This window comes from Mus caroli, unplaced genomic scaffold, assembly GCF_978045245.1.
Source record: "Mus caroli unplaced genomic scaffold, Mus_caroli_1 scaffold_3, whole genome shotgun sequence".
Classification (NCBI taxonomy): Eukaryota; Metazoa; Chordata; class Mammalia; order Rodentia; family Muridae; genus Mus; species Mus caroli.
In genome coordinates this window covers 17,495,859-17,513,649 of record NW_028227258.1, presented here as the reverse complement: position 1 = coordinate 17,513,649, position 17,791 = coordinate 17,495,859, and the positions used below count along the sequence as shown (strand labels likewise).

General features: G+C 42.1%; 1 protein-coding gene across 3 annotated transcripts; it reads left to right on the top strand.

Annotated features, from left to right (window-relative positions):
• Positions 1-233: 233 nt before the first annotated feature.
• On the top strand, positions 234-17,671 carry LOC110291249 (guanylate-binding protein 7). Of its 3 annotated transcripts, XM_085835466.1 has the most exons (13): positions 234-388; positions 1,800-1,953; positions 2,247-2,359; positions 4,780-4,975; positions 6,485-6,612; positions 8,192-8,301; positions 8,899-9,095; positions 11,497-11,742; positions 13,004-13,284; positions 14,154-14,366; positions 15,480-15,582; positions 15,894-16,087; positions 16,352-17,671. In XM_085835466.1, the coding sequence occupies exons 4-13, from the start codon at positions 4,786-4,788 to the stop codon at positions 16,604-16,606; spliced, it is 1,917 nt and encodes a 638-aa protein (XP_085691592.1). In that variant the 5' UTR covers positions 234-388; positions 1,800-1,953; positions 2,247-2,359; positions 4,780-4,785; the 3' UTR covers positions 16,607-17,671. The 3 variants fall into 3 exon arrangements, with proteins under 3 accessions (XP_085691592.1, XP_085691593.1, XP_021013943.1); XM_085835467.1 differs by lacking the exon at positions 1,800-1,953; XM_021158284.3 differs by lacking the exons at positions 1,800-1,953; positions 2,247-2,359 and having other exon boundaries at positions 235-388.
• The last annotated feature ends 120 nt before the right edge of the window (positions 17,672-17,791 follow it).

The following is a 17,791-nucleotide window of genomic DNA, read 5'->3' as shown; positions in this document are numbered from 1 at the left end:
AAACGTTTTGTTGGCGTCAACCTCTTGGAATAAGCCAGTGGATCACTGTGGCAGGAGCTGGTACATTTCTGTTGCAGCATTCTGTATTTCCCAATAGAAGTCAGTATTTAGAGAATCAGCGACTTGTTTTCGTCCGCCCATCTGGCAGGGAAGACTATGGACTTGTTTCCCACAGATTCCGTTTTCTTTCCAGGAAAAGCAGAAGCTTCTCAGAAAGTCAGCACAAGCCTGTGCAGTTTCAATTTCAGTTCTCCATCTCCACAACTAAGTGCAGGCAATATCCGGTTTCACTCTGGAGTTTAAGAATAGAGAGCTTTCAGGAGGAATCAGGCGCAGCAGCAAGCCTAAAGGTGCTGAATCCAGGTAGCAGAGAATCCGGTGCAGGCTGGTGAGTTCCCTGAGACTCCGTACCCAATGTACACATCTCCTAAGGAGCTTCAGGGAGGTCCCGAGGTCCCAGGCCATAAACTCCACGCTCGGTGCAAGATGACACTGGAGGGTGGACGACCGCGATCAGAGGCGGCTTGGTGGCCTCAGGGTGGGTGGACAGCGTTGCTCAGTGTGGGAAGTGCGACCACTCTCGAGCAGCCGCCACAGCCAGGCATGGTGGGGGATGGGGTGGGGTGGTGAGCGGTTCCTACCGGAATATCAGCCCAGGGCTACCCACTCCCGCGGGCTACCCATTCCCCTGCATTATTTCCAAGTGAGAGGGCATAACCCCAGAATCCTCATCTACAATAGTCCTCAGGTACTCCCGCTGCTGTGAGCTCAGCTCGTCTTGAAGAAACAGAAAACAGCCTTCCCTCGTTGAGTCAGACAGAATTCCCATTGCGCCCTCCCTGTGCACCTCTGTGCTACCAGGGCACTCTCGCGCTCTGCAGTGGGGTACTCAGTCAAAAGTTAGAAACAGCAGGAAAGCCTGAACCCCTTCATGTATTGTGAACTGTTTCAAAGTGGTCCATCTAAGAAAGGTTTCAGACCGGTTTTGGAGCTTGTGAAAAATCTCTGGAGGAGGCAGCTTTTTACTGTCTTCCGTGTGGCTCGAGCTGCCTTTGGAGACCATGGATAATTTACATGACCAATTGCAGCTATGTAGTTCTACTTATTTACTGTGGATTTTAAGTTTCTTAGTTGGGACAATAACCCAGACCTGCACGAGAGCAGAGAGAAGAGAAATAGCATGTCCATCAATATTTTCCTAATATAGATAGAACTGCTCACTAAGGTACTGTTGTCTTTCACAGAATTAAGGTGAGCTTACATTTCCCATTAGACACCTACGCTAAATTGATGCTAAGTAAAGAAACACCTACAGTTTTTAAGATGCCACCAGAGGACAAACAACACCCAGAGTGCACCTTATACATTATATCATGGCATGCCACTAATCAATTGAGAGTTGGTATTTCCCAATTAGGATATTTATAGGTGTAGAAAAGGTGAATTGCGGAAGTTGGTTCTATCAGGGAAGTTTTGGTAATAGGATCTGGTGTTTATTCCCTGATCCACTGGGCAGTTTATAGACTTCCTAAGCATTCATTTAGCATGTGTGCATGACCTCTAAGACAAGTGAAAAGGAGACACAATAGCCTTTAATACTTACGGTTGTTTTAAGAAAGAATGCACCATCGGAGATTTGCCCACAGAAGTATTTATTCACGAGGATGTATTTTCAGGGAAATTAGCCACTGGAAAAGAATCATATCCATGTGTCATCTTCAACAGCATGGGCATGAAGCAGGTGGGAGGTGATGCTTTGCTGGTGTAAGGTCACGTGCTTGTCACTTATCTATGTACAGAAAGTAAGCTGAAGGTCCCGGGGCTGATCTCAGTTGGTAGAGCGTTTGCCTAGCACTTGTGAAGCTCTGGCTTCAGTCCTCAGCATCATAGAAACTGGGCACTGCAATACTCATCCCTGATCCTGGCACTCAGGCTGTGGAGGCAGCGGAACCAGTAGGTTTTGTTTGTTTGGTTGGTTTTATTAATTTAATTTCTTTCAACTTACTCACTTTACATCCCATTCACTGCCTCACTCCCAGTCATGCCTTCCCACAATCCCTCCTCCATCCCCTTCTCCTCTGAGCAGGTGGGGCCCCCCTGGGTATCACCTCAACCCTGCATGTCACATCTCTGTGAGGCTAGGCACTTCCTCTCCCTCTGAGGCCAAACAAGGCAGTTCAGCTAGAATAACATATCCCACGTACAGGCAACAGCTTTTGGGACAGCCTTCGTTCTGGTTGTTTCAGACCCACATGAAGACCAAGCCACACATCTGCTACATATGTGTTCGGAGGCCTAGGTCCAGCCTGTGTATGTTCTTTTGTTGGTGTTTCAGACTCTGCAAGCCCTAAGGGTTCAGGTTAGTTGACTCTGTTGGTCATCCTTTGGGGCTTACAATCCTTCCTCCTATTCTTCCATAAGAATGCCCAAGTTCCATCCACTATTTGTCTATGGGTGTCTATATTTGTCTGAGTCAGCTGCTGGGTGGAGCCTCTCAGAGGGCAACTTGCTCCTGTTTGCAAGCATAACAGAATATCATTAATAGTGTCAGGGATTGGTGCTTGCCCATGGAATGGGTCTCAAGTTGGGTTCATTATTGGTTGGCCATTCCCTCAGTCTCTGTTCCATTCTCTATGCCTACATTCCTTGAAGACAGGGTAAATTTTGGGTTGAAAGTTTTGTGGGTGGGTTGGTGTCTCTATTGCTCCACTGGGATTTCTGCCTGGCTAAAGGCGGAGGCCTCTTCAGGTTCCATATCCCCAGTGTTGTGAGTCACAGCTAAGGTCATCCCCATTGATTAGTGGGTGCCTCCTTTATCTCAGGTGTCTGTCTCATCCTGGAGATGCACCCCTGCCCCTGTCAGGTGCAGTTTTCCATTCATTCTCGTGACCATCTAGTCACCTCTCCTGTCTTTCCCCACACCTGATCCTGAATACCCCCCATTCCCCTCCTCATTCCCCCCTCCCAGTCCCCTCCTCCATCTGCCTCTTATTACTATTTTATTCCTCCTTGTAAGTGAGATTTGTAGATTGGGCCTTCCTTCTTGTTTAGCTTCTTTGGTTCTATGGTGTGTAGCTTGGTACCTGTATTTTATGGCTACTACCCACTTATAAGTGAATAAATATGATGCATGTCCTTTTGGTACTGGGTTACCTCACTCACTATGATATTCCCATATTCCACATTTGTCTGCAAAATTCATGATGCCTTTTTTTTTTAAATAGTTGAATAGTATTCCATTGTGTAGATGTAACACATTTTCTTTACCCATTTTTCAGTTGAGGGAGATCTAGGTTGCTTCCAGTGTCTGGCTATTACAAATAATGCTGCTATGAACATAGTTGAGCAAATGTCTTTGTGGGATGTTGGAGCATCATTGTGTATATACTCAGGAGTGGTTTAGCTGAATCTTGAGGTAAAATTATTCCCAGGTTTTTGAGAAACCACCAAATTGACTTCCAAAGTGGTTGTACAAGTTTGCACTCCTACCAGCAGTGAAGAAGTGTTCCCCTTGGTCTACATCCTCACGAATATGTGCTGTCTCTTGAGGTTTTGATCTTAGTCCTTGTGATGGGTGTAAGGTGTGACCTCAGAGTTGTTTTGATATCGCTGATGACTGAGGACTTTGAACATTTAAGTGTTTCTCGGCCATTTGAGAATTCTCTTTTTTAGCTCTGTACCTCATTTTAAAATTGCACTATTTGGGTTGTTTATGTCTAATGTCTTGAGTTCTGTGTAAATTTTAGATATTATCTCTCTGTCAGACATAGGGTTGGGGAAAATCCTTTCCTAATCTGCAGGCTGCTTTTTTGTCCAATGACAGTGTCCTTTGCTTTGCAGTTTCATGAGTTCCCATTTGCCAAGTGTTGATTTTAGAGTCTGAGCCCTTTGGAAGAACCAGTAGTTTAAAACAACCCTCTGCCCCATAAACAAACAAACAAATAAATAAATACAAATTAAAATAAAAAAAATGAGATGCCATCCTGAGTTTGTTGGATCCTACCTAGAAAAGCAAAAGCAAAACAAAACAAAACACCCCTAAAATGTAAAATGTAACCCCTGAAAAATCACAATGGGAAAGCCAAGTGAGATGATGCCATCATTTAATCCCAGTAGATCAGGAGACTATGATAGGATTGGGTGTATGAGGGCAGCCTATCTACACAGAAAGCTTGATGCTAGCCTGAGCTGCACGAGACCTTGTTGAAGTAGAATAAAGTGAAAATGACCAATAATTAGATTTGCTTAAAGCTCTGCTCTTGGCTTTGCTGGTTGTCAATCATGGCTTCACTCTGCTCCCTGGTACAGAACAACCTCGAGAAATAGCTAAAAGAAAATAAGGCATTGCCCTTAACCCGACCACAAAAGCTTACGCCTGTCAAATGTAACATGTGTCTTTGTAAAGCAAGAACTTGATTGCGATGTGTGCTTCTGGAAAAAAAAACCCCACAAAAGCCAAATAACTAAACAACCTTTGCTTGCCTGCTTGCCATACCTTGCGGTCTTAGATTGTAAATGAAGTTGGAAATTAGACTCTGGACAGAAGCCTTCAGGAACTATTCCGACTTTGGGTCACTGGTAAATACATCTCCTCTCTTCCACTCCTCTTGCCTTGAAAGTGCTTATATTAGAGAGGCTCCTGAAACACTGTCACACAAACCCAACAACAATGATCAATAATTCTAAGTTGATGCACCCATTGCACAGATACATTGGCATGCCACTAGAGGTGGCTTGGATATCTCATATTCAACTGAGTAGACATTTTGGGGTTTGCAGGTTACCATGGCATCTGGTCCCAACATGGAGGCTCCTGTGTGCCTAGTGGAAAATGAGAATGAAGAAATGAGGGTGAATCCCAAAGCAATAAACATTCTTGAGAGGATCACTCAGCCTGTAGTGGTCGTGGCCATTGTAGGACTATACCGTACGGGAAAGTCCTACTTGATGAACCGCTTGGCAGGACAGAACCATGGTAAGTGCAGTCCTCAGACAAAAGTACAGAGTCCATTTGGAATCATTGGCAATTCAAAGTGGTCATTATCTCCTGCCCAATTCAATCCCCATCTTGTTTCCCACTTCTCTCACGTTGCTTACCATGGAGTCAATGCAAATGTATTTGTTTATTAACATAGTAAGATGGAATGATGGAAGGAAGCAAGGAAGTGAGGAATGACTGCCTCTGTGAGGCTGGAAAGGAGGGAGAGAGAACAGGAGGAGATGGAAGGAGGGGAGGGAAGAAAGCTGGAGGGAGAGAAGGAGGGAAGGAGGAGAGAGAACTGGAGGAGAGGGAGGTAGAGAAGGGAGATAAGGAGGGAGGAGAGAAAGAGGAGGGAGAGAAGGAGGGAGGATTTATGTTTATGTTACACCTTGTTTGAAATAACTATATTTTATGCCCTACACCATCACTTTAATAGTTATATCTATGTTTCTTTCGTGAGCCTTTAAAATATGTATAATACAACTAGATTACATAAAATACAGTGTAAGGCATCACAAGCAAGTCCTTATTTCATTATCGATCAGGTCAAAATATTAAACTTTGTTAGCATTCAAATAGGGTTTCATGTCATCTCATACTCTCCCAAGGCTCCTTATTTTCATGAAACTTCTGCCACTGATTTACAAAAACAGTTAAAAAAATACAAGTGTGTATCTATAAAAATCAGTTCACTTTGACCTACTATTAAACTTCTTAAGGAGTGTGCACATATATAAATATTTATATAATACATATATGTATTTTTAATGTATCACAATATTTATATTGGAAGTGTCCAGATGTCACTGGCTTCTTTTGCTCAACACCCAGTTTGTTATAAGTATTATTAAATTACTAATTTTTTATTTCATAACATGTCACTATGAAAATAGCATTATTTATTGTGGTGAGTATTGATTTATTTCCAGAACTTATTTTGGAGGACAAGGCTTTTACACATAAGCTTGTCTTTATGCTGCCACATTTTTGCATGAACTTCTCTTTGTATGACATAATCAGAAGTGAATCTCTAGATTGTAGGACATTTGCATGAAGCAGTGTTTCTTGATGACATCACATTCCTTTTTAAACTTTATGTGTAATTTTTATGTTTATTCATAGCAATAGAACATTCTGTACTCCTTTACAAAAATTGCGTCTGATTTTGAGTTTTGCTAATGTGGTGAATTTGGTGTGGTACCACGAGCTTATAGACAAGGGGAAAACAGCTCTTCATGTCATGCAATTTGCATGTCTTGCTTTGTAAACTGTAAACTGCACACTGGAGTCTTTTTAAAAACCAGAGCATTCTGTTTTTTATTGATCTCTTGACAATTTATTTGCCCTGGTCCCACTACTTTCTTCTTCCTTTATAGATCACCCAGCTGCTCTTTCCCTCCTCATATTTGTATCTGAATAAACTCAGAGCTATTAAGGAACCTCTGCCTCCTATATTGTAAGGATTCATATAAATCCATAGTGCTTTCGTATTCTCTCACACAGGCTTCAATCTGGGCACCACAGTTAGGTCTGAAACTAAGGGCATCTGGATGTGGTGTGTGCCTCACCCCAGCAAGCCCAAGTTCACACTCGTGCTTCTGGACACAGAGGGCTTAGGTGATGTGGAAAAGGTAGGTCTGGTCTTGGTTCTCTGTAGACCATTTGACTGCTGCTTTAGTTCAACTTCTGTGCTGCTTGCAAGAATTGCAACCAAGCTATTGATAAGGAGAATAAGTTGCTTCCCTTGGTGAAGTTTACTCCTTTGATAAACTCAAATATTCTGTTGTGATGGAGGATAGTCTTATCTTGATACTTTTGTGAACAATACAGTTCAGTAAATATTTACTGAGAAGCTGAATTCTAGTGTTTCTTACTATATGCTATAATCCTGCAATGGAAGGCACAGATACATAACCTCATCCAGGAGGAAGCAGGCATATACTCTGACATCAGTACAAGATGCTGTGGGTTCATAGAAGTAGACAATTCACCAAGTTATCTGGTTGTATAATCCTTCTTAAAGGCAAGCTGTCACCTTTGAGGTTATTGAAAATTTTAATCTAGTGGTAGGTAGTAGCCTTAGACATCTATTATTGTTAACATAGGAGTAAGCATTTCATTATGGCATATAAAATTCCCAATAATCAACCCTGTATTAAACCAAGATGAATTCTTGTGCAAGCAAGTTGGTGTCTGACCTAAGCTTTGCTCCTATTAATACGAATGTAGTATTTTTAGGGCTATCAAAATGGGCATTTTAAAAAAATATGCCCTCAGAGTATGAAAGATTTCCTGCCCGCTCCATCACATCTAATAAGCCCAGAACCCATATTATGCACAAGAACAAGGGAGAGACACCATGGATACTGTGATGATAGGGTTTGACTCGCTGGCTCTGAACATTTTGAGACAGGATAGCATCTACCTCTGTTTGCCTGGCCTTCACAGCATCACATCTTACCTCAAGTCTTGACGTCCTGCCCCAGCTTCCAAGTCCTCACACATAGTAACTGCTTCAGTCAAACAAAATGGGTGTCCAGTGCATTCGTATGGCCTGTGGATTGTGATTGCTTTTTAATTATTGAATATTTATCTTTCCACACGTGTGATTCATTAAATCTATAATTACAGTTACTAGCAATTACTTTTAAAAGGCTGTTTTTATACCACTGCCATCATATCCCGTTAGAGTCACATTAGTTTAAAGTTACATAGACCTTCTTGTCACTTATTAAAATTAATTATTTTTCTTCTCTATTAGCACTTCATCGTACTTTTGGCACAGGTGATTATCATGGTGGTGTTTCTATATGTACAGGACTTTTTGTCTGACCCTATTGTTATATGAAAATTTGCATTCACACAGCTCAATGGAGTACTTGAGATTTTGTAGATGTTCCATGAATAGTAGTTGAATCCCAGTTGTTAATAGGACATAATCAATGAACTGTTAATGAAATGGTGTGTTACTATTGTGCATACATTTCTCTGTGTCTAAGCACAATAGCAAACATTTTTCATATTTTGACAGTGTCGTTGATTTCGGTTGTGGAAACTGGTAAGGGTCTGTTTCAAAATTGATAAAGAAATATGAATTTGTTATTGTTCATCTTATTATTCTGAAGTGTTGCTGCTTAAGCAGCAGATAAACAAATGGAAGAAAGAATGGAGGATAGAGTCTGAAGTTCTTTGCCCTTATGTGCTCCCCAGGGTGACCCTAAGAATGACTCGTGGATCTTTGCCCTGGCTGTGCTTCTGAGCAGCACCTTTGTCTACAACAGCATGAGCACCATCAACCACCAGGCCCTGGAGCAGCTGCAGTATCCTTCCAGGGACCAAATTGCTGTGTTTCGTTGACTTAAGATAATAACAACTGGGCATATTGCATCTATTACTCAGTTCTTAGGATTTAGGAAAAGGGTAATGTCCTAACTGGTTCTAGGTGTCAACTTGACACAAGCTGGAGTTACCACAGAGAAAGGAGCCTCCCTTGAGGAAATGCCTCCATGAGATCCAGCTGTAAGGCATTTTCTCAATTAGTGATCAAGGGTGGGAGGGCGCATTGTGGGTGGTGCCATCCCTGGGCTGGTGGTCCAGGGTTCTATAAGAAAGCAAGCTGAGCAAGCCAGGGGAAGTAAGCCAGTAAACAGAACTCCATGGCCTCTGCATCAGCTCCTGTCTCCAGGTTCCTACCCTGTGTGAGTACCCTGACTTCCTTTGATGATGAACAGCAATGTGGAAGTGTAAGCTGTATAAACCATTTCCTCCCCAACTTGCTTCTTGGTCATGATGTTTTGTGCAGGAATACAAACCCTAAGACTGGTATGCGAGGCAAAGAGGGTGCTTGTAAAATGGATTTGTAAGAAAAATGTGGGAAAAGTAGAGTGGTGCCTTCTATTCCTTAGCTAAGGTCCCAGCTATGTCACAGAACTGACAGAGCTGATCAGGGCAAAGTCCACTTCACGATCTGAAGAAGTGGATGACTCTGATGAGTTTGTAAGTTTCTTTCCAGACTTTATCTGGACTGTTCGAGATTTCGTTCTGGAGCTGAAGTTAGAGGGACGTGTCATCACAGCAGACGAGTACCTAGAAAATGCCCTGAAGCTGATCCCAGGTATCAAAGCCAGCTTGGGTGGGAAGGGCTCCAGCTGTCTCGTTCAGAACTTGCATAAATGTTGATTTGACACTGGCATAAGCTCTAAGCCAACAATAAACTGATGAGAGCTGAAAAACAATTGCACATTTTCCATGGTTATTATCCTGGAAAATCTTCAGCTGTTGGAATATAAGGGCAAGGGAAACAATGAGGCACAAATGTTGGACCTAATGGTCTCCAGCCAATTAATAGTGAAAAAAGTTAGTTGGATGATGATACATTCTATAATGTCCACACTCCACCCATCATGCTCCTTATAAAGAATTTCTGTGTTCCATCTTTCTTTCTTTCTTTCTTTCTTTCTTTCTTTCTTTCTTTCTTTCTTTCTTTCTTTCTTCTTTCTTTTCTACATATATTCTCTCTCTCCCTCTCCCTCTCCCTCCCCCTCTCCCTCCCCCTTCCTCTCTCTCCCCCTGTCTCTTTCCCCCTCTCTCTCTCTCTCTGCAGTGTTCTAACACTAGCCCTAAACATATATTTATATCTATCTATCTATCTATCTATCTATCTATCTATCTATCTATCTATCTATCATCTATCTATCTTTCTACACACACACACACACACACACACACACAAATATATATGCACAGAGAGTTCACAAATCACATGAAATTCCATAAAATGAAGTGATCTACTCCAGGTTGTAAATTTTTTGTTCAGTGTATTTCAACACTATGACTTAAGGTTTTTTTAGGGAGAATATACTATAAATAGTTAAGAAAAACATTGATACTTCCATTTAACAAGACTCAAATCTTTTATGTTATGTTTCTTATAACATCTGTCTCTTCTCTTGACAGCTTTACAGTTAATATATTTGGCATTATATATTTATTAAATATGCAGCATTTATCTCTTGAGAGGGCTCTCTCAGTAATTTTACTGATTCATTCATTTCTTTTTCATTCAACAAACATTCACTGAATGCATGCATGGCATTGGAGTGCTCTATTTCATTCATTGAATGCCGCAGTGGTGTAGGATGGCTCTATTTCTCGGTCAACACTAACGGACTCTAATTTAGGGAACAAAAGAGGTCTTCACATCACAGCCAGTTAATATTATTCCTCATAGTTGGCAAGGCACAGAATCCTGAGTGCATTTATGAGTATGTGTACAGGAAGCTGATATGTGTACTTTTTTTTTTTTCTCTCCTGACCTGATATGTCATCTTTCATTTTTCCTGGTAGCATCTTATTCTTCTCCACACCACTTTGTTTCATAGCCCAAGTTCATTTCTGACAAAGATACAGGAAAATCAGAAAACTTCTTCTAATACTTTGGTTTCATTAGTTAATTATCCAGTATTTTGTTTTGTTTTAAGTTCTTAATTCACTGGGGCCTGTACCAACAAGTACTAGGAAGACCAAAGATTAGTTGCCATCATTCAATGGATGAATGGTCCTCTTAATCTTCATCATTATTTCATTGCTCTTTAACTCCAAGCAGAAATGGATTTACCCTTGTCTTAGATCAGTGGTTCTCAACCTTCCTACTGCTACTAATATGTACCTTTGTAAGACCCCTTTTTGGGGACCCCCACTCTAGTCTCGGGAGTGAGAGAGCATCCAAAGAAACACGAGAATCCATCTTGCTGTAATCACATGAGGCAGTTTAATGATGGAGCTCCAGACCGACATGCATCCCACACAGGAGATAACGGATGTCAGCCACAAGGCTCGGAAGCTAGGGGTTTTTATGGGGTAAGGGGCTTAGGGGTGTGAAATTCAGCATAGCGACACACTATTGGCTTATTTAAACATCAGCAGAAAAATTACATGTACATGCAGGCCGTCAGAGTTCTGTGAGTTGTTGACTCAGTTCAGATAGCCCTGTTATGTCGTCACATTCCTCTTTATCTTTCTGGTCAAGATGTTCCCAGGAATGTTTTAACTACGGGGCATACCCGGGTTTGTCTTTCTTTGTTCTCAGCCCCAGGCACTCTCTAGGCTCACAAACAACCAGCAATTTCTGAGTACTTTATATGATTTACAGGTCTTGAAATTTCATCTTTCTTTTACCTAATGTTGTAGTTGTCCCAACCATAAAATTCTTTCATTTCTACTTTATAAGTGTAAATTTGCTACTGTTGTGAGTCATAATGCAAATATCTGTGTTTTCTGATGATCTTCAATGACCCCTGTGAAAGGGCCATTTGACTTCCAAAGAGGGTGTGACCCACAAGCTGAGAACCACTTTCATAGATGCTCAAATGAGGAGTAGTCACATGGAGTGTTACCACAGATGGAGAAATAAAAGAACACCTGGGATGCCAAGCTCTCTGGAAAGGAAAACACTTGGCCCCTAGCCCAAAGACTGTCCTTTCCAACAACAAATCTCATTTATATGTATTTTGCAGGCATGAGTATCAAATCCCAGAAAGCTAACTTGCCTAGGGAGTGCATCAGGCACTTCTTTCCAAGACGGAAGTGCTTTGTCTTTGATCGACCCACAAAAGACAAAGAACTTTTAGTGCATGTTGAGGAAATGCCAGAGGACCAGTTGGATCACAGTTTCCAAGTGCAGTCAAAAGAATTCTGTTCCTACATCTTCTCCAATTCGAAGCCCAAGACCTTGAAAGAGGGAATCGTTGTCAATGGAAACCGTGAGTCACCCTTGACCCAGTTCACATCTCTTTACTTTAAAACGGTGTATTGTAAAACATTGATATATGTTGTATCTGACATGATTACAAAGAAACAGCTGTTCATGCTACTCAGAAAAGTTTTTCTAAGAAGGACACACATTTTAAGGAAAATATTGTCTCTCTACTTGGGACTTTACTGAAATCTTATACATGTTAAATGCTCATGATTAAAGAAGCAAGATGAAGATTAAATAGGGAATACCTATTTTTGAAGTAATATAAAGGACACACATGTTTCTTTGCCTGGCTAGAGAAGACAGTTCTAAAATATATAAGAGAATAAGGTTCCTAAACATTTATTATGAGTTTGAGATTAAAAATAAAAGTCATTATTTTTGGCGAGGATGATGATGGCGTCAGTAGAGTGCTTAGCTTGGAAGCATGAGTTCAATCTCCAGATTCCACCTACAGAATTGAGAGTGGGGGTACACACTAGGAACTGGGGGCCTGGCAGAGGCAGGCAGGCTCTGGGGGCCAGTCCTGTCTACTTTCAACCAGTAAAAGGACTTTGTCTCAATGAAATATAAAGTTAAAAGCAGGCAAGAGCATCAGAAACAGCGTCCACTGGGTTGCCTTCTTCAGCCATAATGTGAGGGGCTATGATATTATTAAGTTACATAATTTTATTGTAACTTGATGTGCCATATTTGGTTGCTATCCATGGGAGGCCTGTCCTTTTCTGAATGAAAATGGAGGGGGGAATAGATGAGGAGGGAGAAGGTGAAGGGGGGCAGTAAGGGAGGAGGTAGGGTGACAGAAGGGCGGAAAGTGCAGTCAGGATGTAATATATGGGAGAATTAATTAATAGAAAATATAAAATTTAAACAAGGGATGGCATTTGAGACAATAGAGGTTGTCATTTGGCTTACACACACACACACAGACACATTCAGACACACACACACACACACAACCTCCCAACCCAAAATAACTATTGTCTTATATATACATATCCTTCAATGAAATGACTCTGTACAGTCACATGCCTGTAATAAGAGCTGTTCCTCTCACATAATGCTCTGTTATTATCGTGAAATTTTTGAGTTAAAAAAAAACACATTATCAGTTTCATTTGAGGCTGGGTCCTACAAAATAGGTCTTTGCTCTCATACATGAAATTTCCTTGCTTAAGTAGTCTACTTCAGTGCTGACTCATGAATAATGTGAAATTAATGAGAGCTAGTTTGATATTTAGCCTTAAATTCTGTCCTGCGGTTAGGACTGGCGACTCTGGTGACGACCTACGTGGATGCTATCAATAGTGGAGAAGTGCCGTGTTTAGAGAACGCAGTGACAACCCTGGCCCAGCGTGAGAACTCCATAGCTGTGCAGAAGGCAGCTGACCACTACAGTGAGCAGATGGCCCAGCGAGTGAGGCTTCCCACAGACACGCTCCAGGAGCTGCTGACTGTGCATACAGCCTGTGAGAAGGAAGCCATTGCTGTCTTCATGGAGCACTCCTTCAAGGATGAGAATCAGCAATTCCAGAAGAACTTGGTGGTACTGAAACTGCCTTTTCTTTTCTATTCCAAATCCCCACATTTAGGAGAATTGATTAATGGCTGCCATCTTGACCTTGCCATTCTCTATTCTTGTGAGTGACAGGGTTCTCCAGGATCAAAAGCGAGGGACTTGATTGTTTTTTACTGGAACAAAGGAATTTTCAATGAACCTATCAGCATGAAAAAGCATGTATGGGTTAGCTCAGGTTTATAGATTATGAGCATGGTTCAGGGAGGCTAGACCACTCTGCTCTGGCTATCCGAGGATGGAAACAAGATGTAAAGTGAGTTCCATTCTCGCCTGAAAACTCGGGAGAGTCTCCTACCTCAAGAGAGTCCCCGGACTGTAATTTATACTACACACTATGTTGTTGTTCTATCTCCACGCACCCACCTCCTCAGAGAGTCCCCGGACTGTAATTTATACTACACACTATGTTGTTGTTCTATCTCCACGCACCCACCTCCTCCATGGAGGAATTGATGAAGGGTTCATGAACCTGTACAGAGTTCCGGTCACTATGCTGAGTCGCTTGTTCCTAATACATTTTTCCCTATATAAATCTCTGGAGGGAACTCCCTGCCAATCCCACTCCATTGCTCAGTTGGTGGGAGTTTCATGGTTAATCACAGTGTCTCTGAAAAAGCCAGCAGTTCTGCCATTTGACAGGGAATAAGCAGGCCACGGGAGGCATGAGTTATTTCCAAGGTTATTTAGATAGTGGCTCAGAGACTCTGTGGGACTGAAGAGAATTTTCTAACTTGTGGTATAATTTTCACAGCAGAGTATATTACTTCCCTCAAGACCACAGTTGGATCTGCTCTCTAACATCTTCCTTCTCTGATATCTCAACCATCCCCTGGCAGGTCACCATAGAGGAAAAAAAGGAAGATTTCTTGCGACAGAATGAAGCAGCATCTCTCAGTCACTGCCAGGCTGAGCTGGACAAGCTCTCAGAGTCCCTGAAGGAGAGCATCTCACGTGGAGCTTTCTCTGTTCCTGGGGGTCACAGGCTCTACTTGGAGGCCAGGAAGAAGGTTGAACAGGACTATGAGCGGGTGCCCAGGAAGGGAGTGAAGGTGAGGGACAAGGGTGAGCATCGGGGAGAGGAGTGTAGGGTTGCCAGGAAGTCTCTCTCCTCCTTAGGACTCAGATGAAGTGTTGGTGAGGCAGGGGAGGAGCATGTCTGCCTATGCACTGCCAGCTTCTCTAGATCCAGAATGAATTATTCTTATTTACTTATTGAAAAATTTAATTGTATTTTATTGTTATACTGCACATGACACTGTGTTACATTAAGAAATTTTCATACATGCATAGACACACACACACACAGACACACACAGACACACAGACACACACACACAGACACACACACACAGACACACACACACAGACACACACAGACACACACACACACACGGTATGATGAACATATCCCCCGTATCTCTTTATCCTTTTTCTCAACAAACCCAAAATTAATCTTTCCCCCGAAGTAATTTAAAATAAATAGTTCTAACTGTTGTAGAACAATCTTATTCCATTGATTAAACATGGCAATTGTTTCTTAACTAAATACATGGGATTTGAAGAACAAAGACACACTTGCCCATGAGCTATGGATGAGCTTGTCTCAGATATAAATAGTCAGTTGGTTACATCAGGGCAAGAGTTATCCTGGCATAAACAGTGAGCAGAAATTATGATGCAATTAGTATTATCATGGTTTCAATAATAATAATAATAATGTTCACATGTCATATTCAATACCCTCTTTTTAAGTTTTAGTTCCCATTGTGCTGTTCTAAGATGGAATCCTGAGGTAACCAGAACAGAGTGGCACTGAATTTGCAGTTCCATGGCCGTAGCCTCACCAATATTAGGATTACAGACATGAGCCACCATGCCCAGACTTTAATACCTTACATGACATGACAGATAGCATCAGTAACCTGAAAGCGCATGCCACTTTGGAAGTTACAATTCAATCCTCAGAATAAGGGTATAATTAAGCACTACTGTTGTGCACCTTTAAGAGTCGTGGAATGGGATGGAGGAGATCCTAAGGCGTTTTAAGGCCACAGAAGGACAGGCAGGGCAGTTCATTGTAGTGAGCAGCCATACAAACCTCAGAAGACAGCCCTGACCTGTGTTTTTTGTGACCTGGCAATTTCTTCTGCTTATTCCACCAGGCAAATCATGTCCTTCAGAGCTTCCTACAGTCACAGATTTTCATAGAGGACTCCATTATGCAGTCAGACAAAGCCCTCACTGATGGCCAGAAGGCCATGGAAGGTATGTGGGAGGGCTCAGCTCTCACAGCAATCAGTAGGCTTCTGCTAAGCCTGCTGACTGACAAACAGGAAGATCTTTTCACATAGGTTTCACACTTCTGCTAATCTGAAATTAAGAGGGTGGTATGGTCTCACTCAGCGACTGTGACAGGCACCTTCCAGGATCATTCTGAAATGTGTTCTGGGGATGTGGTGGCTAGAATTCAGATGTTTCTCTTGCATGGTTCAAAATCATCTAGGTCTCTGAACTCAAGAAAAGAGAGCTCAATCCTGACCCTTGTGTCTCCTCTCTCTCAAACCTTTGTGGGACAGCTGAGCGAGCTCAGAAGGAGGCAGCTGAGAAGGAGCAGGAGCTACTAAGACAGAAACAGAAGGAGATGCAGCAGGTGATGGAAGCTCAAGAGAGAAGCTACAAGGAAAATGTGGCCCAGCTGCACGAGAAGATGGAGACAGAAAGGAAGAACATCCTGAGAGAGCAAGAGGAGAAGCTGAAACACAAGTTGAAGGTAAGGCTGACTAGGACCCCGAACTTCTCAGAAGTGCCCAGTTCTGGCTTTTTCAAACGTCTCCCAGTCTTCTGAGTGGTATAGAGGGACTCCAGGCTGTTTTGAGTCATCTCTCATAATCCAGGAATCAGGCAAATTCATCAATGAGCACTTTTTGGTAGAGAGATAGACACATGTCCTTAACTCCTTGAGTTCCAAGTGCCAACCTCCAACCCTCTAGCCCTCAATAGGCATGGTTTTCCAAATGTATTTTTCTTTTTACAGATTCAAGAAGACATGCTTAATGAGGGATTTAAAAGGAAATGTGAAGCAATGGATTTGGAGATAAGTCAACTACAAAAAGAGATTCAACTAAATAAGGAGAAGAATAGCTCATTGGGTGCACAAATCCTTGATGGGTTTGGAGATGTATTAATTTCAGCAATGCCTGGTTCTGGTAAGTACTTTGGTCTAGGGTTGAAAATGTTAAGCAGCCAAATGAATGAGACAAAGAATTCAGGCAAAGTTAGAAAACTCTAGGTATAGCTTTCCCCCACCTCACTGAGACTTACTTTTGAAGTCCATCTCACTTTAATTTCATTTATCAAGTTTCAAAAACCAAGAATATAGGTCACTCTCTATAAATTAATGGCAAGGCCCCATTGCTGAAAACAAATGTATACAACTCATTGATCGATGAGAACTCAAGCTGGTGCCCACAGATCCTTCTCCTTAAATGCGAACGTCTTTGGCACAGAATGACACTCTGCATGCTACCAAAGGAAAAACACAATTGCCAGCCCAGCCACAAGCCCTTTGATCTACAATGGCATCCTGCCTGCAAATTATGCAAATGCAATGGTGGCACAAACTGTGGGAGTAACTAACCAATATCTGACTTGATTTAAGACCAACTCCACGGGATGAAACCCATGTCTACACTGCCTGGGTGATCCAGAACCTAGATCAGATAGCCCAGCGAACCTTGAGTAAAACCAAATACTATTGTTGTATTTATAAAAAAAGTAGCAATATAATGACTTCCTGACACTCTGCAGTACTCATTGATCAGTGCCTTGCTCAGCCATCATCACAGAAGCTTCCCCCTGCCACAGATGGGAACAAATGCAGAGAGGCCCACAGCCAGACACTGTACAGAGAGAGAATGAGAGTCTTGGGAACACTCAACCCTAAGTAGGGTGTCTTTATCAAACCCCTCCCCTCGGGGCTCAAGAACACTGTGAAAGAGGAAACAAAAACTATAACAGCCAGAGAGGACGGAAAGCACCAAGAAAAACACCCGCCTCGCGGGGGCTGGAGAGATGGCTCAGAGGCCAAGAGCACTGGCTGCCCTTCTGGAGGTTCCTGGTTCAGTTTCCAGAATCCACATGGCAGTTCACAAATGTCTATAACTGTGGTGCCAGGTGATCTGACACCCTCATACAGACATACATGCAAAACAAAAACAAAAAGCAAAAAAAAAAAAAAATCAAACAAACCCCAAATAATCAACAAAAATACCAATCAAGCAAGCAAACAAAAAACAACCAAAACCAAAACCAAACAAAACAAGCTAACCAAGGAATCATTAAAAAAAAAAAAGAATGCCCACTGAACCAATATGATCAATGTACATAGGAACTCACAGAGACAAAGGCAAGGATGCACAGGCCTGCACAGGTCTGCACTAGTTGGGGTTCTAGGGCTGAAAAGAAAAGTGGACAC